Consider the following 26,373-nt stretch of genomic DNA (forward strand, 5'->3'; position numbering starts at 1 on the left):
GCCACTTATCTGTGAATTAAATGATGTCAGATAAATCTACCATCACTAAACTTTCAGACCTTTCTAAACTATAGACACAATGTGTGTATTATTTATTGTCTATAAAAATTAAATGTTCAGAGCAGGTCAAACTGGAAGCATGTGAAATATTAACTTCACTTTCTTAAACTAAAAATTGGAGAAGACACACAAACTGCTGCATCAGACGGTGAATTTTCAAAAATCCAATAAAAAATTTATATGCAATGAGTGTGACCCCTCAAAACATTTTTTAAACAAACATTTAAAAGTAAGGTTGAAGAGGTTATGGAATTTATAGCATTTCACAAAAATGAAGCAAGAAATTTCACATTGTCATTCTCTACCATTTTTGACACCTCACATCTATCTTTGGAACACTTCAGGGATTCATAGAGAGTATAGGAGATGTAGCTACTGTAATAACAATCACTGGTTTTGGACTCTGCATTTTGAAGTGTCGGGACACCTGTCAATCAATGTGGACAAAAACTATCCATAGAGCACCAAACTATTTTTAAACCAGGATTTAAATCTTCTTTCTAATGCTGTAAAGTTGCTCATTTAAACAAGGGCTCTATGGGGATTTATTTCATTTTGCATCCAGCTTCTAGTCCCACTCAGAGAAACTGCAGTTTTTAACACTCCCACATTGGCTTCATTTTTAAGATGCATTTTTCCCCTTGGGGTAATCCTAATTCTAAATCTATAAAGAACTTACAAATACAGCAGTAAAATGCAGCAGTTTTGCAAATAGCAGAAGAAATTAATGCTGCAGAAAATCGTTAGCTCAGCAGTGAAATAAACATTTTAAGTTTATTATTTTAACACTGAGTGTGCTCTCGCTGCAGTGTATTTCTAATTTGAGAACCGCAGAGCTCTGAAATGAGATTCATTTAAATATTAAAGGTTGCTGTCCCAGAGCCTAATAAAGAAAATGTGAAAATTGCTTTAGACTGTCAGCAAATCAAAGGGGAATTAATTTTATTGACTGAATCCTTGGTGATAAATAACCTGATCGATTTTCTATTGGTGTCTTTGTACATTGTTTTTTGGGGGGTTTTTCAGGAAAATAAAGTAACCTGTTTATGGTAATTGACATGCCATGCCATCTATCATGCAGAATTTTATAGGAATCACAAGCAGACCCAGATTTTTTATCCACAAAATTAAATTTTCTAATTAGTAATTCAATTATACACTTTTTACTCAAAAATGTATTTTCCTGATTTCTAGGCTATTACCATGAAGGGTGGTTGGATTACTATTTACTACATTGTTGTGTCTACCTTGCTTATTAATGGAGGTATCACTGTCCTCACAGACCTGCAGCCATAAAATTCTGTCAGAACATAAATTATCCTTTTGAATCAGATATCAGGCAAGATCCAGTCAGACGCCAAGATTTATATTTACAACCTCACCTACCTGCTTGTTGATGGGTCCGTATCTTGTGTCTTCACTCTTCATGAAGGAAGGTCAGACTGAGTATCACCTTGCTCTACTGAGCAAATCCTGAGGATTACCTCCAGCTACAACTAAAAACATGCTAGAGCTTCTATCTTTGCTGAGCAGAGTAATTACTCTGGATATAATAGTTATAATATTGATTGTGGAATTAAATGATAACATCACATAACATCTATACCAGTCAGCCAAAAGATTAATATCACGCAGGTGCAGTGAATAGCAGTGATCTCTTCTTTACAGTGCAGTTTCTGCTGGGAAATCTTGAATTCTGGTATTCTTGTGGATGTTACCTTGACATAAACTAACCACTTAAAAAAATTTGTAGTCTAACTCCAAGAACTCCCAAGTGGCATCTACTTGCCCAGCAGTGCTTGAGGAAAACAATAAAGAGCCCGGGGCACTGATGATGCAAACTCCCTGGATCCCAATCCGATCAAGCATCCGTGTTATGCACCAAAACAAGCCCATTCCTTGGAGGCCCAGGCCCACAACTCAAAGGACCCAAAGGATCCACTGGCAACATCCTGGTGCCAGAGAGATATGAGTCACTCTCAGAGGTCCCCTGTCCATGCCTCAGTGGGTCAGAGCTGTTTTGTTGACCTCAAGGGAGATCTACACAACATCAGGCAGGTGGTCTTAATCCATCTACTAGATTAGCAGATTGGATCATCAGGACATTTACCAGTGACCAGGTGTGTCAGACATTAGCTGAGAAGATAAGAATTAAAATCCATTCAGAAGTCAAGGAGGTTCACAAACAGTTCAATTCAGAACAAATTAATTTCATTTCACTGAAATCTGAATAAAACTCTAGAAGGAGTAGCAGTTCTTGTGAATTTTGGAGGGACAAACAGATGGATGACTGGCCATTGCAGAACCTCATCAGTCCTGGCAGGATAACCAGAAGAAAAAAAAACAACCAGAAAAAAATTTCTATTGACATTCAGAGATATAATTACAATGAATTCTTTTTGGACACAATAGTCAGGTAAAGAGCATCAGATGTCTGTGTTTTCTCAGACTTATCTACTGGCTGGTTATTGTCACCCTGAGGGTGTGTGCTCCCATTTTTACTGGGAACCAATGACAACTGTGCCACTCAGAGGTTATTTTATTAGAGTGCACAACGATCCCACCTATTCAAAGTCAGGGTTTGAAAATGTCCTTATTACTCATAATCGCCATACTGTGAAACAAAATTGTAGGCCAGCCTGCACACTTTGCGTTTTGTTTTGACCAGAAATATTTTGGAATAAGAAATTTTCTTTACACTATATGTCAAGTGAAAATAAAAATGAACCCATTTTTATTTTCACTTGACATATAGTGTGAAGAAAAAAGCATTTTATATTTCTTATATTATGCAATAAATACAAGAAATGTCTGCCATTGATGATCTTTAAAGCCCAGCCGTTCTAGTGTGACCTTCTTTTCTGTGCCATTACTGAACCTTAATGTTAATATCTTAATAACTTAAGACATATTTTAAAGGATATCAGTGCCTTAATAAGCCTTTTTAACACTTGCACTGCATCCCTGAACTTTTCTTGACATTACCCTACATTCCACCAGAGAAATTATAAGAGAAAGAAATGGCACAATCCAAAGTTGAATTCTGTTGTGGTAGACACATAACTTCCATCTGAAGAAAGCTTTCCATCAAAATTATTTTGGGGAAACTGAGACAATATTTTAAGCAGTTTTTGTCAGATTTTACTGGCGTATATACACATCAGTTTTTATATCCTGGTGACTACTAAAATTAAAGATAAACTTAGATAACTATGGCCCTATTAGTAGGGCTGCCAAGTGACTAGATCTGCTTCTAGCACACCGACCAGAGACTAACAAAATAAAACAGGAAGCATGAGACAAAAGCAGACTTGACACAGAGACGTGGACATGACAGGTTTAACACCAAGCACACAACATAACACTGAACAGACCAAACCTTCTCTCGGGATAAGACACCAGGCCTACAAGGGAGGCACAGAGACAAGAGTGACAAAAAAGACACAGAACAGAGGGAGCACAGAATCAAAACCTAAGAGCTAAACTGTTATGGGAATAAAACAGAAAACACCAGGTAACAAAAACAGCAATACTAGAGAATCAGAACAAAACCCATAATAAAGAATAATAGCAGAGCTTACAACATTGGGTCACCGACCCAGGACCATGAAAAGAACTTTGATTAAATGGTCTTTAACCTGCTAGCTCCTTATCACCTGTATGCTCTACCAGATAGCACCCTTGACTATTCTAAACTACATTTCCTTTGGTGAGAATGTGATTGACACAAGCCATCCTATCCTTTGATGAAGGACAACTTCAAAAATTCTCCCATTATGATTATGAATATATGAATATCCAGTAAATATGAGAGTGGTCATTTCAATTGTACCTCTTTGTAAAAAAAAAACAAACAAACAAAAAAAGCATATCTGTGGCACCAGATATAGTATTTGTACTACAATCTTCTAGAAGTTGTGATTGCATGAATCATTAGTGTAAGTCCTGTTCCATGTGCATCTCTTCAATAAAACATGTTTTTTAAAATTTGAATGAACATTCATGAAAAGTCATAAACTTTGATTTATTGGTGCATATATTTTATGGAAGTATGTAAACCCTCAACAGGAGTACATAACAATGTAGAGATGACATGTGGACAGTGCTTTGGGGTTACACAGCTAAGAAGCTGGTATTTAAAAAGATGAAAATATTTTATATTATAAATTCCATATTTTCTTTTTGTTCTATTGATCATTCAGTCTCCATATGATGTTTTAGGTAGTTTAACATCTCTGCGTTTCCCTAAGGTGTTAGATATCCTAATTAGTCACAGGTTAAGTTACAACTCAGCTGCCAGTTTTTCTATAAAGTAACAGGCACTTATCTAGGCAGCAAAAAAAATCAGTTGATAGTGTTGAGCATTCAGGTGGCAATGTTCCTTATAGAAACACTAAAAAGAGAACAGTATTTCTTTCATATCTAAATCAGATCATGAATATTTTAGGCAGCCCTCAGACTAAGAAGGTGTTAATGCATGCATGCTCACTTTTCTCTGCTCAAAATTCACACAGTTTACCTTTAAATTTTTGCTGTTATGGTTTAAAAGGATCTGGCCGGGTTTCGTCCTGATAATTTATTTTTGGCTGTGTTCATAGTTTCTATGTTCTGATAAATAGCAGATGCATTATCCAAGTCCAAATGGTTGCATTTCTCATTTTGTCTTGGATGGCTGCAATCGAACTCTTGAAAAAATTGGCAGACACTTGCTTCAGCTGACTGCTGTGTATTTTCCTCTTGATTTTGCAACAATAACAAATCTCCATCCATCCATCCATCTTCCACTTATATTGGGCCGGGTCACAGGGGCAGCAGCCTAAGCAGAGAAGACCAGACTTCCTCCAGCTGGTGTTCCGGGGGAACACCAAGGCATTTCCAGGCCAGCCGAGAGATATGATCTCTCCAGTCTGTCCTGGGGGCAGACCCAGGATAAATCACAATTATAGAATATATTTAAATCTCAGATGATGCTTGTCTTACATGGAGAATCAACAAATTAGTCAAAAACAATGTTTACTTAGTGATGTAAAGAAGAAGTTAAGATATTTATTACCTTTTGACTTATTGGACTTATTTCATCAGTATCTAACTGACAACAATGTCCTCATCAGCATTAAAATTTTAGTAGCAGTAACCTAGTAGTAGTCTGTAATAAAGGTTTTACCTGTTGACGATAATAAGAGTGCTATCACTACAGTATATGTTACCACTAAATTGGGAATTTGTTATGTGACATTTAGACTGATGACCAAGGAATAATAAAGTCTCTTGAGTTATATCAGTCAGTGTGCAGGTGAGTGCTAGAGAGGCCACAGGGGCACAATGGTTCCTACCAGAGTAACCTTTAATCTATAGAATGAAAGTAGAAAAAAACTTCTGCTTGTTATTTCAGTCATTCTATTGCAGGTCACTCATTCCTACCTGATAATATTGGGTTTTATTGAAAATAGTGGTGAGGGAGTATTTTTATTGAACCATATTCACCCTAATCATGCTTTTGCATCTTTGCCATAGAATTCGTCAAAAACAAATTGACATTAAGAACTTTAAATTAAAAAATTAAAAAATAAAAAATACTATTAAGATTTACTAAATGAGCCAAGACACAGACACATGGCTTTTTTTGGGTGTCACTGAAAAAGATTCTGCAGAAAAATCTGACTCACAGAAAAATCTGACTACCTGTGATTTTAATGCCTGCAGTATACCATTGCAAAAAAAAAAAAAAAAAAAAAAAAAAAGACAGAAAGAATGAAAAAACATTGACACATAGGGAACAGATGCATTAACTCTACAAACACTTGACTGCATCTCACTAAAGATTTCACCCTTGTGTAAGAATGTATAATTATGGACTGATCTACACAGATTGTGTTAGTCATTACGCAAATATAAATTGCTGCATTGTTATTAGATCACTCTCAGACATTTTCACTCCCATTGCCTCTTTTTGGTGATGTAGTTTGAGAACAAATGTAAACCACTGATTCCTGTAAACATTTGAACACTTGATGGGGACACAATGACTTGTTTGCATGTTTGCAGTCTTGTTCTGCAGTGACGTCAAAATACAAATAGAGGGAGCATCTGCCATGAGAACTCCTTTGATGGGATTAGTTGTTAAGTTTAATTGGCATCAAATTGCATAAACATAATTATAATTTGTTTGCGGATCTTGTTTTTCTATTTATATCTAAGGATGCAGCAAAATCTTAGATGTACTGAGTGTTGCTGATTAACATAATTTCATATATAATTAAATTGAGCAAGCTATCTTACTTTTGTTTTATTTGTTGATTAATAATATTGTTACTGTTTTTCTTTGCACTAGTATTTGTTCTTTTGTTAAGTGTATATGCTTACAATTTAAATCAACCCAATCTGACCCTAAACCCTTTTGGAAGAAAAAGTCTGAAATGGTTGTTTTAAATGAAATGTAACCATTTGTACCATATTGCATTTTTTAAGTATGACGTGATCCTTTGTTGTTTTTCTGTTATTTATTTTGTACTAGCTTCTAAGTAAACAACACTCTTATACACCCAGTCATTGTGGAATGGTAAGTAATTAAAATGTATTACTAAGAAAGCTCGCTTGAGATAAGGACAAAATGGTTTTTGCCTAAAAGGTTGTTCAGATTCTTGCAAGCCTTGGCAATTACAGGATTACCTGGTCAGGTAATTACGTCTGCCATCATAATAAGAAATAGGAGCTTCTCTTTTGGCTGTTGTTGTCCTTTTTCCCCCCTCTTAGAATAAGAACTCAGTCTGCGTGGACATAATGGACTCTGTGCTCACCTGGTTGTCCTTGGCATTATTGGACTCTCCAGATGAATTGATGTTTCCTGCCTACGATGAGGAGAAATGCTTTTCAGGCACAGCTCGTGAGGAGCGAGGCTTGACTGAACCCTCTGCCCCCTCTTCTTGCAGGGTTTTTTTTTTTGTTGGTAGGCTTTAATTAGTTAACTGTTTCTTATGACTGCCTTGTACTAGTTGTGTGGTTTATTTGTGTAGAAATCTTGGATCACAAGTGAACACAGACACAAATGAGAACAATATGAAATGATAACAGTTGAAAAAAGCAATGTTTTGATTTAAGCAAAAAATACTGGTACATTTTATAGTGGATTGAAACATTTTCAGCTCCCCACCAATATGTCTTTACTGGGATGCCATGAACAACATGACAATATCTTTCTTTTCTGGCTATATCAGTGCATGCATGAATTAAAGCAGTCCATATTTGACTTGACTTTCAACTATTCAAGTTTTATACAACTTCCATGCAAATTAACTTACCATACTTTCATTATAGTATATTTTATGTAAATGCATCTACTGTATGTATATATATATATAGATATAGATATATATATAGATATATATATCTATAGATATATAGATATATATATATACTATGCTGGTTTAGATGGAACAAATACAAATGTCACACCTTGGTGCACTCCCCATATTACTAATATTTTAGCTACATTCAAATAAGTAATAATTGCCGTGGTTATAGGTGTGGTACAGTATTATATAATATGTGGGCTGTAATGTCTGTGATAGATCAGGAACTGCCAAGAATACATGAAAGAGAGAACTGGTGGGGGTTGGATCTAGATTCAGAAAATGGTTGTGGTCATGTTGGACTCATTAGTAGACATATAACAGGCACAGGCTTATAACATTTAGTCAGAGGCTTGAAATAGAAAATTAAAAGAAGTATGACAAGGTTAATTATTTCGGTTTAATTTGTTCATGTTTTTAATAATGCTATGTCAGAGCAGCTTTCAATCATGCTCACTTAATTGCATGATTACATTGCATGAATACATGGAGGAACCATTAAACATCTTACACAGCTTGATCCACAAAGGTGTTTGATGGGCTTGACAGTGTGATGATTAAAGACTGCGTGCAGAATGAATTCTTAAAAAGCAGGGAGTCAGAAAGAGGGCAACAGAAGCTAATTAGTGTTTTCTCTTCTTTCTTTGCAATCTGTTACAGCACTACTGACACACCTCATAACCCTGCCTCTGTACAATGTAATGGTTTATCAGTTAGTTCATTGCCCGTTTTATTTCGGTTGACATCAGAAAGGCTGTGTGCAATCAAATTAAAACTGACTGAAGTTGTACTTACATTTTGCAGTGGGAGTATGTACATTATCTGTAGATATCTGCTATCCCTGTCTGTCTTACTGAATTATACATAATACATAATACATTATACATAAAATGTCAGTATTTGCAGCATATTAAATTTTAACTCCAAGTTGAGCATCTGTACCTTTTAATTTACAAATTAATCCCAGCAATTATCAAACAGCATATCAAACAGTCTCAAAGACTACAGCTCTAAATGTTAGAGCACCTTATACATACTTTTTCTGTTAGACTGGGCACTCTTGTGAAAAAACATAAATACTTTTTAGGATAATGCAGAATATATTACAAGTCTCTTTGTTACTCCTACCTTTAGAGAGCACTGTGTAATTATGTAGTTTCCAGGTGAGTTATGGTCGAAACTAAATCTTTATCACCACAACACTATATTAACATCCTCCCTTTAACAGGGTACCTGGATGAAAAAGCATCAAGATGAAAAATTGTGAGACAGTGCTAATTATGCTCTGGCATCACTATTTAAGTCCATGCAAATGTACATTCTAGGGATTAGTGGTCCGTATTTGTAAATGATTTTTCTGTTTAAATAATAGCTTGAAACATGAGATTGGAATACATTTGCTGCTTTAGATTATTCTCTCATTTTGAAGAATAATAGTTTTATATTGTTATTTCTTTTTTTAATGTATTTATTCCCACTAGGGGCAATAATTTTCTATCATATGGCTATCAAGGCTCTCCCCACTGACAAGACGATTACAGGTGGAGATATGGTAGTACTTTTCAATGATTTTTACTTTCAGCACTCCAGGCTTCCAGCTTTAGACTTAAACATGATAAATATTCTCCTAAATGAGGAACTATTTTATTACTTCCAGACATTCCAACCAGCAGTCTTTTTTAAAATACCCTTAGCAAATCCCTTCAAGCGCTATTGTTACTGTTCTTGTGCTATTAAGTCCCTTTGCCATCTATTTACATTTCTTGCCCTTAAAATAAAGTCTGCTTAATGACCTGATGTTTTGTGCCCAGCAGTCTGTTTGAGATTGTGGAGAGTACTACTACTACCCCTCTGACATCATCTGCTCCTTCCCAACCAACAGCAAGTTCAATCCTGAGAGGACCATCTAAGACCCCATCCTGAAATCCTTAGACACTGTAATCACTGCTGTCAGACCAGGTTATATTCTTTTTGGTTTTACTAAGGACACTTCATTTAACAACCAGATTTAAGGAAATGTCATTAAAAGGGAATCTTTTGTCCTTCCCTAGAGGGGCCAAAATTAGTCTTTATAGTTCCAGGATTATATTTCCAGGATTTAAGTAGAGTTACATATATATTATTTTGTATTCATAAAAGTTGGAATGATCTGAAAAGTAATGTCTTTGCAAATTACAGTCCTAAGTAACATGTAAACCTGCCTGTAGCGTGGAGGACATGATCAAGGTCACTATACTGGGTCTGTATTCATGCCTTGTGGTGTCAGACACTTGCTGGGGATGTGTATGGTGTACGAGGTTATCCAAACATGTGAACAGAATTCTTAAATTCTGAGACTGCCCACATCACAACAAGTAGTCAGTAGTTGTTTCTGTAGCAGTCAAAGTCTCGAGACAGTAGAGCATGAAAACATTTCTGTTCCTGGAATATTGATGCAACATCAATAATAAAGAGCTCAATGGTGCAGAAGTGAGAGGGGAACAAAAAGAGGCCAAGCTGCAAGGAACAAGTTCAGGATGAGGGCAGGAGCGAGGGGAAGATGAAATGTTGTCTGAGCTACGAATCCAAAAGATTTCATGCTGTGTTGGAGGATTTGTACACAACACCCCCCCTTTGACAAGTAAATATAGAAAAACAGTTACTCCAGTGGAGCTGCATCAGTGTTCACCAACATTTTATGAAAATTGTGAAAATAATAATATTATTGAAAATAATATTATTTCACCTATTTTTAGGGGCATCGAGCACATTGAACTGGGACTGTTTTGATGGGCCACCTGGTACAGGATCAGAGGGTTATCAGCATAGCAGAGCCTGGCATATACTTCAGACATCAACTACCTGCTGGATCAGGCCCAGCTAACCCTCCCCAGAACTGCTTCATCAGCAACCGAGTGCTGGCTCACTTCTGCAGTTTTGTAGGGGTTAGTGTACAGTTGTTCATAAAACCCTTTATGAGCTATTCATACTTGTGTAATTCTCTAATGTCTGGCATGTTATCAAAGTGAAGGAGAGAAAAATACTTCAGACATTTCAGTCTGGGGGCTCTGACATTTTTCAATTAAATCAATTATTAAAACCCACAACCTGCTATAGTATAGAATATTACTGCTACACAAATGATTCATAAGTTAACATTGGGAAAATTAAACTGAATTGCCACTGAAATGTAAGACTTATTTAAATGAGACATTTTCTTGTAAAGTATCCCTAAAGCAGCTTCCAAGCAGTTTTGCTGATGGCTAAACCGAGATGTCAGATATACAGAACAGTGTATAAATTGAATTCATCACAGAAAGCATTGATCAATTTCCTCTTTGTCATTCTGAAACTGAAATTAAATTTATCTGACAAAATGTCACACACCATGCTAAGTAGGACACATCTGACATTAAATTGCAAGCTTGATTATTGAATTTCCAGGGTGTCAGAGACCAAGACAAGTTGATAGTTCAGAATTAATTTGCAACCATTACAACTGTAACTCAACCACTTCAAAGTTAAGTCAATATTAGCTTGGAAGTAGTGAGTTCAAGTATTTTCTGTTGTTTAGCAGCTTATATGACCTTCATTTTATATTTATTTCAATTTAGAATAATCACACCAACAGTTGTCACATTCTCACCAAGTTCTTGCCCATTCCAGCTTCGTGCAGATCTACAGTTTTGTCCCTGATGTCCGTTGACAGCTTTTTGGTGTTGCTCACAGTGAGGGAGAGGTTAGAATCTTAGAGGTTAGAACTAATTCAACAGAATCAGAATACTTTATTAATCTCAGAGGAAATTATTATTTATGTATTTACAGTTGTGTTTCATACACATAAAGAGTTGGCCAGTCCACGGGAGCCAGAATTCTGGCTGGGTTGTAGGGCATCAAGTACTTGTTTCACTTAATGGCAATTTATAACTTTTATGTAATGTGTTTCTTTCCTGGATTTTTGGTTAATATTCTCTCCCTGTTAAAATGAAACTACCGTAAAATTACAGACTTTTCTATTCCTTTGTAGGTGAGCAAACTTGTGAATTCAGCAAGGCATCAATGAGGTATTCCCCCGTTATACATACAATTTTAAATAAAATTTAAATAAAATATGATAAGTTAATGTTTTTCTGATTTAAAAAAATATTCTGAAATACCCTGAAAACCAGCTGTTTGTGCTGTTTCAACATTGGATGTTTGAGGTTGGTGGAAAACACAAGTATTAATAAAATCGTCTTTTTTGGGATGCAGTTTTTATGATTCAGTTAATGGATTCACTTATCTACTCATTCCTTCCCTGTTAGCACAAACACTGCTAGTGCCAATATACATATACTACAATTTCCCCTACTTTTCCTTAATGTCTATCCCACCCCAGCACATTATATCCCAGCATCTTTATTTAAGTTTCTATCTACACAGTGAAGTTGCCATAAGATTTAATTAACATATGTTCAAGTTGTTCTTGTTTTGGAATCATGCTTTGAATATTTAGGTGCCCTCCAAGTAGCCCTTTGGGTTTGTAACATGAGGTATGTCCCAGTTCATAGGTCGCATCCTTTGGAGGCCGCATTTGAAGGTCGATTAAGCCAGGCAACAAAGGCATTCGAAGGCTGCTCCAAATGTGGCTGACAAATGCATGTTTCATTTCCCCGGATTTGAAGGATGGGTCAGGTGTATCCTTCGTGGCCCAACCTATCCCAGAATTCATAGCTCAGCCCAGCCAATTCCAGTTTCCAACAATGGTGCCAGCTACTTAGTTTTAATATTACTCTTTCTGGGTCACAAAACAAACTTTTAAGATATTTTCAGGCGAGAATGTAGCTGTGTAAACTTCAAATATCTGCTTTATCAAGACATCACATATTTGCAAAAGTGCTCTGACGTTAGCTATCCCAGTCAGCTACCAAGGTGGTTACCCACCAGCTCGATAGCTGACTGGGAGGTCGAGGCTCACTAGAGCCTGTAGCACAGTTAATAGTGGTTGTATCACTGTACAGTTGGCATGTGGTTGTAGATCAGTTAGCTGTGGTTCTAACCTAGACAACTGAGATTGTAGACAGTCTAGTTGTAGTTGTGACCTGTGGTTGTAGCCCAGTTAGTTGTGGTTGTAACCCAGCCATCTGTAGCTTTGACCCAACTAGGTTTTGTTGTAGTCTGGCTAGTTGCAGTTGTAGCCCAGCTAGCTTTGTCTGTATCCAGTGTATCTGTGTCTGTAGCCCAGCTAGCAATAGTTGTCTAGCATCCAAGTAAGGTGTGGTTGTAGTACAATTAACTGTAGTTGTTGTGCAGTCAGTTATAGTTTTAGCCCAGCTAACAGTAAAATGTATGGCATCCAAGTAATTCATCTTCAAGGATAGCAGTCCAGGATTTATTTTCAACATCATGAAAAGAAGTATCATCAAGAGTTGTACAAATCCCCCAAACAGTTTCAATGTATCTGATTGTTCATGTTTATCTGCGGGTGGCCTAGCATGGCCACAATTCAGTAGCTATGTAGAAATAACATGTTGACTCTTCTTGGCTGGGCAGTGGACTTGCTTACTGTTGTCCTCTATTTTTCAGGGACATGTCAAACACACAAGTAATAGCCAAATAAAAGCAATAGGTAAATATGTCAATAACAACAGTCGAGGTCTTTTGACACTATTAAAAGGCTTTTGGAGTATACACACACAACCTGCTAAACTGTGTGTTTGCATCATAGCAGCCATCTTGGACTTCACTCAACTTGCATTGTAATGTATCCACAAATGCACAATTGAAATAACACTTCGGTAATTGTGATGGTGTTAACATTTGATTTACACCTTTTGTAAGTGATTTATATATGCTGTATACATAGATTTTTTTCTTTTATTTAAATAATCAATGCTCTTCCTGGTTTGACAAAACAGGAGGCTGGGAGTGTAGCTGGAATACTGAGATACAGAAACCCAACAAGTGGACTAAACCATCTGCTGTGCCATTGTAGGAGGAGGAAATAGGTTTCCTTATATTGAGATTGGCATTCTGTTTAGGCGATCTCTTTTATGGTCCACATATTTCTCATTTTCCTTCTCCTATTTTCTCACACACCACTTTTTGACAGTTATGACTGCTTCACCACTAATCAGGGGGTTTGGCCCCATCTGATATTGTAGGATATTTACTTTATACTTTAAAGCCACTTGGGACATTTGGATCTTTCACTTGCCTATTAATATCCTTCAAAATGTGAATCAGCAGTACTGCAGTGACTGAACATGACTGCTGAGGAGCCACTGATGGGGTCTCTTGGAAATCCATCCTTTTGGTTTAAAAAAAACTGCATGAGAGCTGTACAATATGGATGAAAGTAAGTCACACTAATCCCCCAAGAGCTGTGTGCACAGCCAGTAGTCATCATCAGCTAGTCCACAGATGTCAGCTGCGAACTAGCTCAAAGGCAAAGTCTTTATGTTATCACCCAAATAATCTCATGACACGTTTGACTACACATGCTGTAAATTTAGTTCATCTCCTCACACTGATCCTTTTTTTCCATACTATCACATGACCTCTCTTTTAAAAACAAGAATTTGAAACTAAGTTCTTTCTGTAGTTTATTGCACTTTTATCAGTTGTGTTTGGATCTCTTGACAGGATCATTCCTAAAGAGCACTTCAACATGAAAAAGACAATTTATGAGGTGCAGTGTGATGCAAGTCTGTGTTGGTTTTGGTCTTTACTGCAGCTCTGGTGTGACCTTTTTTTCTGTGCAGTAATTGAACCTTGATGATATGACATGAGCCATGACATTTCTACAAAGGACAACAAGGGTGGCTGTGGCAGGAAGTACAGGAGGTCATCAACATTTGGACAGGCTTCTCTAGCCCACATATTGATGTACCTTATTTGAATCCTAAATTAACCCCAAACTATGTATAGGTGTGTGAGTATGCATGATATATAGAGAGTAGCTACAGGAAAATAGCCCCGAAGACTCACAAAATACAATATGAATTTCAACTAAATTCTAGGTGAGTAGCCGGACCTTCCATCCATTTTAATCCATTTACTTCATTTCAATTACAAAAGTGAAATTTTAAAATTAAGTGCTTTTAGCCAAATATATTTATCACAGCATTTCATTTAAATTATACACAAAGCTGCAGCCTTTCAGCACTCAGGTGGCATTGCTGCCTGGAAAAGACCTAAAAACCATTTTGTGATAAGATCACACAGCTCCAATCCCAGTGAAATCTCAGATCACACACTGCAATTCAGCCCTCATTTTTTTCTAGTTGTATAGCCATATCTTTGTGTAATTTTAACAGATCTGAACTGACAAATTCATAAAATGCCGACTCAAAACACTAAGCTACCAGCGCCTACAGGGCAACTTTTGCCAGAATAACATACACACTTCTGCAGACAAACTCACAAGTTGAAAATAGTACCAACTATGCTGTCAAAGCTGGCAATAATATAACTTTGTTGAAAATGTTTCATGATTTGCTTTGAATAAAGCTGTCAGTGTACACTGAGCATTGACCCGATTAACTTTTAACTACTTTCTATTCTTGAATTCTGTCATTTTTAACGAGTAAGAATCTAAATATTTGGTTTCCTATCACATTAATAACCTTTCTAATAGCTACTAAAACACTGAATACCTTAAAGGAATAGAGATACTAGGATCCCATAAGGCTGCAAACTGTTTAAGTGGTATTGATTTTAACTTGACACAAGAGCTCAGAGCAGAGCAGTTAACACAATTGCCTTTGACCAATAAGCTGTAACATTAGAGCAATATATTTGCAATACTGTCTCACAAAATTTCAGTTATGACCTCTTCTGGAGCTGTGCAATAATAAACAGTAAATCAGTTCGTGCCTGAGGGCTTTCTCTTTGACTTTCTCAACTTTTTGAAAACTCTGCTCAGGCTCCTCAGGGTTTGTACTTTTTGAGTTCCTTGAAATGTTTTATGTTTACTCTAAAAAATCTTAACCACACATGAGATAAGGACTTCACTTGGCAGGCCACAGTTCTCCCCGAGCCCCACATTGCATTTGAATGTTAAAGTCTCGTGTGGCAGGGGCTTCACTTGAGGAGCAGTGAATCCACTTTGAGGTAAGGCAAATCAGGCTGACACTGGCGCCATCACATGGTGATGTTAGGAATGACATGGTAAAAAGTCTGTTGAAGCAACATACACTATAGCCTTCATCAACAGGATGAGGATAATGTGCTAAAAAAAAATTTTAACAAAGCATTTGAGTCCAGGGAACAGCTTTCTGATAAGACATTTAAGGCCGTTCATACATATTATTAATAACTAATAAATAATTTTCCTAATGTTTTCAGAAGTGTAACTTTATTATCTTTATGAGAGTAAACGAATAGACTCTTTAATCACGTGTGTAATAAGACAAATCCTGAAACAACAGACACTAATATCACTTAAAATGGGGCACTTTTTGGTCTATAACAGTACAGCTCAAAGACAAAAATATATTCAATGTAAAAAAAAATTCTTTGCAAACATTTATTGCTTTAGGTTTGGAAGATTTTTATTTATTTTATGCTGAAATTCACTTAATTCAGATATAGTGTTTTGATAGAAACATGACTTTTTGATTGTACTGAGTGATGATACTGCTATTAAAACCACTAATGAAGGGGGCTGTGCTTCTAAATTTCTAATAATCCCTTAGCAGTGAGAATTTTGTTGTTGTACTGAATATATTAAAGAGCTCACTACAAAAACAAGGAGGATTTTCCATTGTAACAATGTTGGCATCAATAGGTTACAACTGAACTATAATGGAACAGTAAATTGTTTATCAGCTAATAACAAATACATCACCTTATAAACTCATTATAGACTGTGATTTGTTCAAATCTAGCATTATGATTGCATTTTCCCACTACAAAAGAAGAAGCATGTGAAGGCTAGACAAACAGAGTATTAAAATGGATAATAAGCGGTGTATTTTACCAATGGAAACAATTGGGAAGACAATAAAACACCATGAAGTGTGGGCTCATCATCCTGCACAGCTTTGCGTTGCTGTCAAGAGCCATAAAAGTGTTTGATGTGCCTGACCGTGTGATGATAAAAGATTGAGTAGTGAATGAATTTTTAAAAAGAATGGAGGCAGGAGAGGACAGTATAAATCCTTTATAAAAAATATGTATTCTCTGATCTCTCCTTTGATAAATTATTATTTTTTTATTTTATTTTTTGCTTTTTTTCTACCTTTCAGCTTGTCACAATCGTGCGGAAAGCTGGAACACTACTGGAGGGATTTGTCGTAATCAAATATCTGTGGAACATAAGATTTTTAGCTGTCAGCGCACAGCATTGTCATGGAAGAAGTGTTTTCAGATGTTGCTTCTAATCATAGTTTGGTCTTTTAGAATGAAGGCCACAAGTAATGAATACTTCTTGGAGTGTTTTTCCTGGTCATGGAGAGCTTAAAAAACAGAGGCACAGTGTCTAGAGTTTTTTTTTCTTTTCTTTTTTTACTAAAATCTAAGAAAGACTTAAACACTTAGGGACTGCAATCTGTGTGATTATGGACTGAAATGCTTTATTTAATGGTTTTAATCCCAGAACACATTATCACTTAGTGATGTGGAAAATTATTCAGATTTGAAAGAGTCCTGTAAATCACATTTTCTTTATAAAGGCCACTCGTTTTTAGAGGCATACAAATTATAAAAATGCAGTATGCAACTTAATGGAAATCATAACTTTTGTTTTAAAAAGTAATTTGGACAATATTTTGATTTACAACAAAACTGAAGCTAAATTAAATAGTTAATTATAACCAATACTGTGTTATTTACAGTTTATACGTGTGTGTATGTGTATTAAATATCTGTAAATTTATATGTTAATGGACTTATACAACCAAATACATGTAACAAATTGTAAGAAAGGGTTTATGATAGGGTGGGGCATGAACAAAAAGAAAAAGTGGGGATTATTTACTGAAGGAGCTGGGATTAAAAGAAAGTATAAATAAATAATAAATATTATTTTTTCTTTATATTTTGTTGTATTACTTTAAAATGTTCAAACATAATGTTCATACATTATGTTTCATGTCTGGTAAAATTGTATTACATATTTGTTTGTCTTATCAAATTTTTATACCTGAGGTCATTATTATCTTGTCAACTGTCTATATATGAAATAATTTAATTACAGGTTTTGCAAAGAAGTTAAATGGGTTTCTGCTCTTTATTTAAGAAGTTTGTAGTCTGACATGCAGCACTTGGTTAAGAATTCACCCACAAGAGATTGTGGAGACCAGTATTCTGTATGGCAGTTTGGAGGATATAATGAAGTTTCACCGTGGGCTCTGTATTCATGCCCCATAGTCTAAGACACCTACTGACCGCCAATGTGCAAGATGTAGGAGGTTACCCTGAGGTTAGAACACAACACAATTCTATAGTTGTCTGCATCACAACATGTAGTCAGTAAATATTCCTCTAACAGCCAATGTCTCAAGACAGTAGAGGATGAAAACACTTTTCTGTTCCTGGAATTTTGATGTGTCATCAATAATAGAGAAACGATTGGTGCAGAAGTGAGAGGGAAATAAAAAGGGGTCAAGCTGCAGGAAGAAGTTCATGATGAGGGCAGGAGTAGGGGGAAGATTAAATGTTGTTTGAGCTCTGAATACAAATGGTTTCATTCTGTGGTGGTGATTTTTGCACACTTCCACAATTTCGACAGCTAAATACAGAAACGCTGTCGCTCCACTGGAGTTACTGAATGCGTACTAGCAGAAGAAAAATGCTGTGAACCAGGGCTAAGTCAGTGGATATACTAATGGCTCATATTGTGAGCAATAATTTGCTTCACTGGTTTTATTTACAGTAATACAATAAATACAGATTAGATGGCAAAGTGAAATGTCATTAGTTTAAACCTGTTAATCTTTTCAATCGACTAGAAACAAAACAAAAACACGTTTGCAAGTTCAATGCTTATGCTTAAGTTCAATGTTTTAAAGTGTTAATATCTTCATAGGAAAGACTATAAGTAATCACTGCATGCATTGCTCCCTCTCCATCACTCCAGGATCTACAACAATTTCTGTGTTGAATATATTTGTTGGGAGTGAAGAGCTCAGGCTCTACATGCCAAACTCTAACTGCTGCTGCAAAAAAAGAATGCACAATGTGATGTGAAACTGATTCACAAGGAAAAGCTGCTGAAAAGTCTACTGCCTATTTCCTCAAGAAAATTAGCAGCGGAACAGCTGGGATCTAAAATAAAGCAAATACAGATGTTTTATTAGTTGCAGTCATATATTGAATACTTAACTCAGTTGTTTCTTGATTGAATTAAGATTAAAATTAAAAATCATGCCATCATGTTGGCACTTAAAAATAGTTATTTCTCTGATAGAGGAAACTATCTGCAAAATATCACATGGATACAGTACTTGTGAATCAGAGGTAAGTTAATCTTTCTTGGAGGGAAACAATAATAGCTTTTACAACAAGAGCTGAGCATTTCAGAGGTACTGTGTGCACTTTTGTACAAAACTGAAAATGGCTGTTTTATAGTAGAAAAAGATTGGTCACTAATAAGGATTTACTATATTGAAACCGGATGTATGTATCACCATGTCAAGAACTGTAAAATACTGAAATGATTTATCTTTAGAGTCAAATGTAAATAATATATTATAGATAATTCAGTATATATATTTTTTCATAGGAATTACACAGTGTGGAATGATCATATTCCACTAGAAATAAAGAAATATGTACAGTTAGTTTCAACTCTCCAAAAATGCAAAAGGATTTCTGATTATCTGCTTCTGTCATCCACCAGGCTGTGAAATGCCTACACTGAGTTCAAAGTTGTGACTACTTTAGAGGCAACAAAAGTTTTATCACCACAGCTAAAAAGAGACCACGGGTGGTTCATGTAACAACGGGGAACCACGCAAATAAATAAAGAGGGAGATCTTTCTTTCTCTTCAGTTACTGGGAGAGTGTTGGGCTGTCCAAGAAGCCTGAAAAACATTTTTTATCATTCACATTGTCATACGAACATTTCTACATACATATTACATAGGCTGCTTTTGGACCTCGTAGCTGTGTAGGGAGAAAAAGACATGGTTTGCCAGAAAACAGTCAAATATATGCAATCGGCAGCAGGGAAGGTGCACAGTATTTGTTTTTCAGGAAAAGGTGATGATCTGCTACTGTCGGCAGTTTGGTGAGGTTACATATCTTTGGTCAGCAGTGGATGTGAAATAACTGATAACATGTGCGATTACATTAACTGCCATAAATCTGAGTTCTGTTGTGTAACCATATATGGTCCATGTTACACAGTCGGCTTGTGCTCTCCTCTTCATAAGTAATCCACAAGAGCCATTGTCGGTAAACAATACCTGCAAACTGTTCCCACTGAAGCAAAGAAGAGGGATTCTTTGAATAAGACACAGATCAAATCCTATAAGTGTTTTAGATTCTCCACTTTGATACTGATGCCTCTCACCCCAGCTGACATCTGCAGTGAGTGGATTCTTGGCACACACCATTTTTCCCTCAGCTGTCTTCAAATAAACCAACAAAAATGTCCCTTCTTCACTTTCCACAGTTGGCAAAAACAACAAGTGCCTATTTTAGGCAAGGTCCAGCCAGTCTATTCTTCCCAGCTGCCACAGGACCAGAGGGCCTCCAGGGGGTACTGACTCTGGACCACCATGGAGCGGAGTGACCCTGGTAGAGAGCGCTAGCTTTGTCGGTGATAGGTCGACTGTTTGTGGGCAACCCGGGAACATGAAGCACAGCATGTTGTCTTGTAGTAATCATACACGCAGAGGCGAGCCTGGACCACCACATTGCAGTTGAAGTATTTGTCTCTGCAGTTCTCATCTGAATACAAAATAAGAGTTTACAACACTATAATATAATTCAATAAAGATATGGCAATGGAGCCATAGAGTTTCAGGGAAACTGGGATGACATTCCCTTTATTATGCTAACAATGTGTTCCTAAGGATGCCAAAAATCATCAATAAATATTCATTCAGGTCAGTTGTATTAAAAGTTGACTGACCTATCTGAGGTATGCAGGGCTCTGGGTTGCAGTCCTCCTTCTCTTCTGGTTTCAACTGCACATCGCAGCCCTCACTGGACAGCATGTCATCAGACAGACAGCGCACCTCTCTCACACGGAAACCTCCTTCACATGTTTTTGAGCACTTGAAGAGCAAGAGTCAGTGACAGTAATCATTCTCATATGCTTGCCCTAAAGTCAGTGAGGATATCACAGCGAATATTCTAAACATTACAATCAAAATTTGATCAATCTTTTCAATTAAATTTCTAATAGGGAAAATGGGATATCTGGTTTTGAGGTGTCAGATGTAAAAAGGTGATGCTAGGCACCAATCTGAGTTTAGTGGGTTTCTTGGGTACTGTCAGTTAAATCTGACCAGTCAAAATCCTGAAGAGAAAGGTTCAAGAGAAACTGCGCTATTGATGTACTTTAATTATTATTAATTAAACTTTAAATTTATTTAATGTCAAAAATACCAGGACACATTTTAGAGGGTTTAAATACAACTGTTACATATTAAATGGTAACAAAAATGGTACATAGCAAATGAAAGATACCCTTTTTCCTAAATTTATAACCTACTTATTATCTATTAATCCGGAGACTCATCAGCAGCCACAGATAGTTGCCTTTCTGAATGGTAAAGAGGCTATAACCTGCAATCTTTTTAATGAACAGCAGGGAGCGACTCCTCTGCTTTAAAAAGACATAGTATAAAAGCCAAGGAGAAAATCATTTATAAACTAAAAAAAGTCCTGATGAGTTTGCAATCTCATGGGCAAGTTTCAAGAAATTTTAATAAGGCTTGACGTTCATTAGTATTTAGAGTAACATAAATGAAAAAAATAGGATTGGCTTTAGGAAAGAGCTATGTGTGATTGACAAGTCGCTGCCGTATTGGCTATGAAGTCTCCACAGAGACAGATCTACCAGTTGTGATATGCGGTTAAAAAAATACCTAAGGCTTCAAAACAAAGTGCCCGCAAACCAATGAGTGACATCACAGTGGCTACACCACTTTTATGTACAACTCAAGCAACCATCTACAATAGATTTAAAGTGATTTCTTCAGCAAGAACGATCCAAATTATCAGTCGTTTTAAGGATTCTAAACATCTAAACTGTGATAGAGGGTTTTATGTCTTACTCACAGCACTCCAGTCAGTGTGGTACCACTTTGCTCCACAGGCCTTGAGGCTACAGCTCTGCTGGCTGAGAGGTTTGTCCAGGGATGAGCACTCATACGGTGGCATGACAGTGAATCCTTCATTTGACTTCATCAAACACACCACTGACCTCTGCTGGGTGCCGGTGCCACACTCTACAGAGCACTATGTTCAGTTAAACACAAAATCAAGACAGAAAAACCCATGTGACATGTTAATGTAAAGTCCTACATATTTGACAACTTCCCCGTAAGTACAGTGTAACCAATCCAGTTGCGCTCATACCTGGCTCCAGGGTCCTGTGAACCACTCAATTCGATTCTCGCAGGGACCGTTGTTGCAGACCTGAGAGTCTGCGGGTCGTTCGCTGCCACATCCTTCCAGAGGGAGACTGCTGATTTGGTTGGTCAGGCAGAGAACTCCCCGGGTCCGTACACCCATGCCACATTCAGCTGAGCACTGTGGAGAAAAAAGTATTAGAGTTTAGGTCAATTTAATCAAGCCAATAAGAAAGTCTCTATGTTTTGTTTTGTTTTTTTTGCACAAAGTAGAAACATAGAGTGAAAAATACATTAAATAGAAAGCACACAAGTCAAATCTGTGCAAAGGTGGTCTGAGTTTGTGAGGAGGACATAGAGAACCTAATTGTGCCCACTCTGAAACTTCATATCTTAGCTGGCTTTGTAGTTCGTATGTTTCAAATCTAGAGGAATCTAGGCAACATTGCAAAATTAAAGTCATTCACTTTCCTCTATTAGTCCTATTGTATCGCGGTGAAGTTAAATGGTATCATCACTGTAAAACAAAAAACACGTGCCCGGTTCTGTTGGATTCTCATGTCATCTACTGAGGTCTTCCTTTCCCTGCAAGAACTTAGTATTTGTTCATGGCTAATCTGTTCTGCTGCTTACAACAGTCATGCAATGTAACCTGAAAGCAGGAACAGCCTAAAGCACAGCCTATGATCACTTGGCAACCACTGTCTTTACTGATTTATTTTCTCATAGTTTTACTCATAGGCATGAAAGTTTTTATCTGACCTTAGTTGTATGTTTCCCTGCCAAAATCATCAAAAGGTATGTATATCAGCTGGCCATCAAGAATAGCTACTTGGGTGATGAAGACAGACCTTCTGTATACAAAGACTAGCTCTGTTATTAGAAATGAATGAAAGTTACTGTGTCTCCTGCTGACACTTACCCTGTTGCCCCACTCAGTGTAGAACCAGCTCTTGGCACAAGTTCCCATATCACAGTTCTCCACATCATTGGGCCGCAGATTCATGTTGCACTCCTCATCAGGAACAAAGTCGCCCACATTGCTGACACAGTGTACCTCTCGTGACCTCTGACCCAGCCCACATGGCACAGAGCACTATGAAGATACATACTACATGGATAGTGTTGTACTATGGAGGTATGTATAGCTAAAGAGACTGTACAATTTTGTTTTCATGAGTGTGCTTATTTGCTCAATTTAGATAGGAGAACAGATTCAAGATAATTTTCATAACTTCAGGGTCAGTTCAGAAAAGTCTTGTAAGTTAAATTAAGTCTGACTGCTGCCACTCACAGAAGTCCACTCTGAGCGAATCTGCCACTCACTGCAGATCTTTAGCTGGCAGGTGCTGGCAGTTTCAGGCCGCTCCAGGTGTCGACAGCGGCTCGTGTGGACATTGAGGGTGCGGTTGGCGTAAACCTGGCGACACAAGACCTGCCGGTGCTGCATGCCCAGGCCGCAGGTTTTGCTGCACTCTGACCATTCTCCAATATCCCAGCTATTAAATAAAATGAAAAGCATTAGTGTCCGAAACGAAATTCATTTGTTGTTTTTTCTGTGATTTGTTACTTTAGGGACAGAAACTGTACAAAATTAAGATGATGTAAAAAACTTGGTTTCACCTGCAAATCATTCATTTCTATATTTTAAAACAACAATTTTAAATAACACTGTATTAATATTTCCACATGGATGGTAAAATTTAAAATACATTCTTCCTCGTCATCTCTCAGTGTGATCTGAAATGCCTGGATAGAAAATTCGAACACTGGGGGGATATTTACAGCTTACAAAGCTATTAAGGCTTCATTGCATACATGCATACTATTAAGTCAACTTGCATGTAGAATAAAAAACACTTTTTAAATTTAGTCATCTGCAATTTGCACTCTAAAAACAGAGGAGAAATTTCTCACAATGCTGGGCAGGACTGCAAGTTGCAGGCCTCTTCCTGTGGACTTGGTCGGCTGCTGCTGTCACACAAAGAGTCCGATACCTGGACCTGAGTCAGCCGGTTGACACAGTGAAAGATGGAATATCTGAAACCTAAAAAGTGGAACTTTAATTTAGGAACTAACTCCTGAAACAAATTTTGATTGTTGTATATACCGTATGGGAAAATCTTTTGTGCAATTAAAAGTTTAGTAAAGTCATATTTTACTCAATGTCATAAAGACCAAATGATTAATGTTTTAGCAATGCAACATTTGAGTTTTGACTTTAGGTATAGTTTAACGTGCACACGGAGACACATAATTTTTACATAATTGATAACTGGGTGTAACATTATATTTAATGCCATATAAATGCAGACTTGCATCACAAACAGATATATATACACAACAAAGAAAACTGTAAAACCTCAAACAAACTTTTTTTCACTGTTTTGTTACTTTATTACTCTCTCTGTAACTAAAAAGAAAAAGAATGCTCAACACAAACTTCTTTAACTAACCTTTACCACAGGAAGCACTGCACTCTGTAGCACCAGTCACTTTCCAGTTGTACTCTCTCTCACGTCTGGGTGGCTGTACGGAGGGTACCTGGTTTTCAGTGGGAGGAGGCGAATACCTTCCACTGCCAGCTGAATTAAAGTTTTCCTGATGATTCTCCTGGTCGTATCCATCCTGTCCATTCACAGCGTTCCCTAAGATGTGAAGTGTCATCAATTTGATATACTCTATGGATAGATATAGCTAGCTATATATAGGCCTGCAACGAACACGCACTTATTAATATATCTAAAAGTTATTTTCTCCACTGGTTGCTTGTTTGGTTGTTTGTACACAGTAGGAGGGGCCAAAAGTGGGTCTTATTTACCTTCTGGTCTGTGGCTTGGTTGCTGAGGGCTCACGAGTTTCTCAGATGGGAGAACGTACTCATAGTGAACACCAGGATTTGGCTGCTGGAAGATCATCTGAGTGAAAGTAGATGAGACTCAGACAACAATTTCAAAACACAACAGTGCAAAAGCCTTTCAGCATTTGCACTTTCAAAATTTTATGCCCTTTCTTAGGTCAGCAAGAACAAAAAAACAAGGAGACCCACCACCGTAACTTTCTTGGGGTTCAAGCTGATTTTTTTTACTCACATAAACGTCCAGAATCTCATTTGTGGGGCCTTCAGCGAGAAAGGATTCCCCAGCTGTGCTACTGATTTCATTGGGTCGGCGGTAGGTGAACATGGTCCCTGCACCCTCATACTTTCCTGGCCGGTCAATTGCCCAGTTTCCATTAATGATTGATCGCCCCGATCGGCTTCGCAAAGCTGGTAGACACAGAGAGACTGACAATCAAGACTGACAAAGACATGAGAAAAACATGTAACCAAAAAGCTCTTCTATATAATTATTGTTTAATATAAAACTATTTGGCATAATGGGATCTGTATTCTTTTTTAAAGTGGCTCAAACCCAAAAAGGTAATTACAGTAGCTAACTGAATAAAAGCTCTCACATGCACTTTCAGAGCAATGTCTTTTTCAAATGTGACAATCTGTTTGTGCTGGCAAATCTTTCATGCAAATCCTGTAACAAAATCTCCCAAGAGGTTTTTCCACTGATTTCATGGATTAAATACAAAAGGGCCATTAGAAAGACATTAGAAGTGTAACATTAGACAGGCTTGTAAAGGAGTGTTTGGACAACTAAAAGCACTATTAGAGATGCAGAGCGTAGAACAAAGGCCTATTGAAGGAAAATCAAGGACGTGATGAGGATATAGTTGATGGCTCCTGCCTGATTCTAGTCTCGTTTGCATTTTGAAACATATGTTGCTCCCTGGAACTTTGTAATCTTTTTATCAATTCAATGCATAACACTTTCAGATCATTCCTCTTTATTTTACCTTTATAAATGTGCCACAGATTTTTAAACTGAAAACATATCCACTTAGAATACACACGTTTCTTTCTTGCTATGTGTGAATGAAGAATGAAGAGTTTATAAATGCTGTATAAGGTGCAGCAAAGTTTTTCATATAAATACTAGTATTTTTTTTGTCTGTACATAGCTCTGTGTACTTGTGTATATAAATGGTCAGTTCAAATTAAAGAAAGCTGAACATACTTGGCATCTAAGTAGCTGGGGTTTGAAAGGCAGCCACTGAATTCGTCGTCTTAATGTTTCCAGTTTTTTTTATTTTTTTTATTGAGTGGTGAAATTCCGCACTTTAATTAAAAAAGATTGTGAGTCCTGAAGGGTAAGATCCTGTAATGAAAGCATGTTTATGCACTTTCCTCAGGGAAAGCAGTTGCGAGTGGGTGGATGGGGGGGGGGGGACCAGGACTGCTCTCCTCTTCCTCTAAACCCAATGCTGAGTCAGGGCAAGGTTCTCATTAAACAATGTCTGACATTCCAACAGTCATTTCTGAAAATAAGCCACTACTGTCCCAGTGTTGCACCTCAGCAAAAAGTTGAATTATCTATAAAGTGTGGGTCACTGAGAGGCTCCACTAAACAACGGTAAGACAGCGG

General features: G+C 37.0%; 1 protein-coding gene across 5 annotated transcripts in view; it reads right to left on the reverse strand.

The window, feature by feature from the left end:
* Window positions 1-18,203: 18,203 nt before the first annotated feature.
* LOC116325554 (thrombospondin type-1 domain-containing protein 4) overlaps window positions 18,204-26,373 on the reverse strand; it is a 46,213-nt gene continuing 38,043 nt past the window's right edge. For all 5 annotated transcript variants that reach the window (XM_039612899.1, XM_039612897.1, XM_039612898.1 and 2 more), the window contains 10 exons: window positions 24,991-25,166; window positions 24,720-24,816; window positions 24,355-24,546; window positions 23,816-23,945; window positions 23,193-23,397; window positions 22,821-22,994; window positions 21,906-22,079; window positions 21,606-21,785; window positions 20,452-20,596; window positions 18,204-20,267 (listed from right to left, as the gene is read on the reverse strand). In XM_039612899.1, the coding sequence (XP_039468833.1) occupies window positions 20,125-20,267; window positions 20,452-20,596; window positions 21,606-21,785; window positions 21,906-22,079; window positions 22,821-22,994; window positions 23,193-23,397; window positions 23,816-23,945; window positions 24,355-24,546; window positions 24,720-24,816; window positions 24,991-25,166 (1,616 nt within the window). In that variant the 3' untranslated portion in view covers window positions 18,204-20,124. The remainder of the gene's footprint in view (window positions 20,268-20,451; window positions 20,597-21,605; window positions 21,786-21,905; window positions 22,080-22,820; window positions 22,995-23,192; window positions 23,398-23,815; window positions 23,946-24,354; window positions 24,547-24,719; window positions 24,817-24,990; window positions 25,167-26,373) is intronic.

Source organism: Oreochromis aureus, linkage group 1 (assembly GCF_013358895.1).
Source record: "Oreochromis aureus strain Israel breed Guangdong linkage group 1, ZZ_aureus, whole genome shotgun sequence".
Taxonomy (NCBI): Eukaryota; Metazoa; Chordata; class Actinopteri; order Cichliformes; family Cichlidae; genus Oreochromis; species Oreochromis aureus.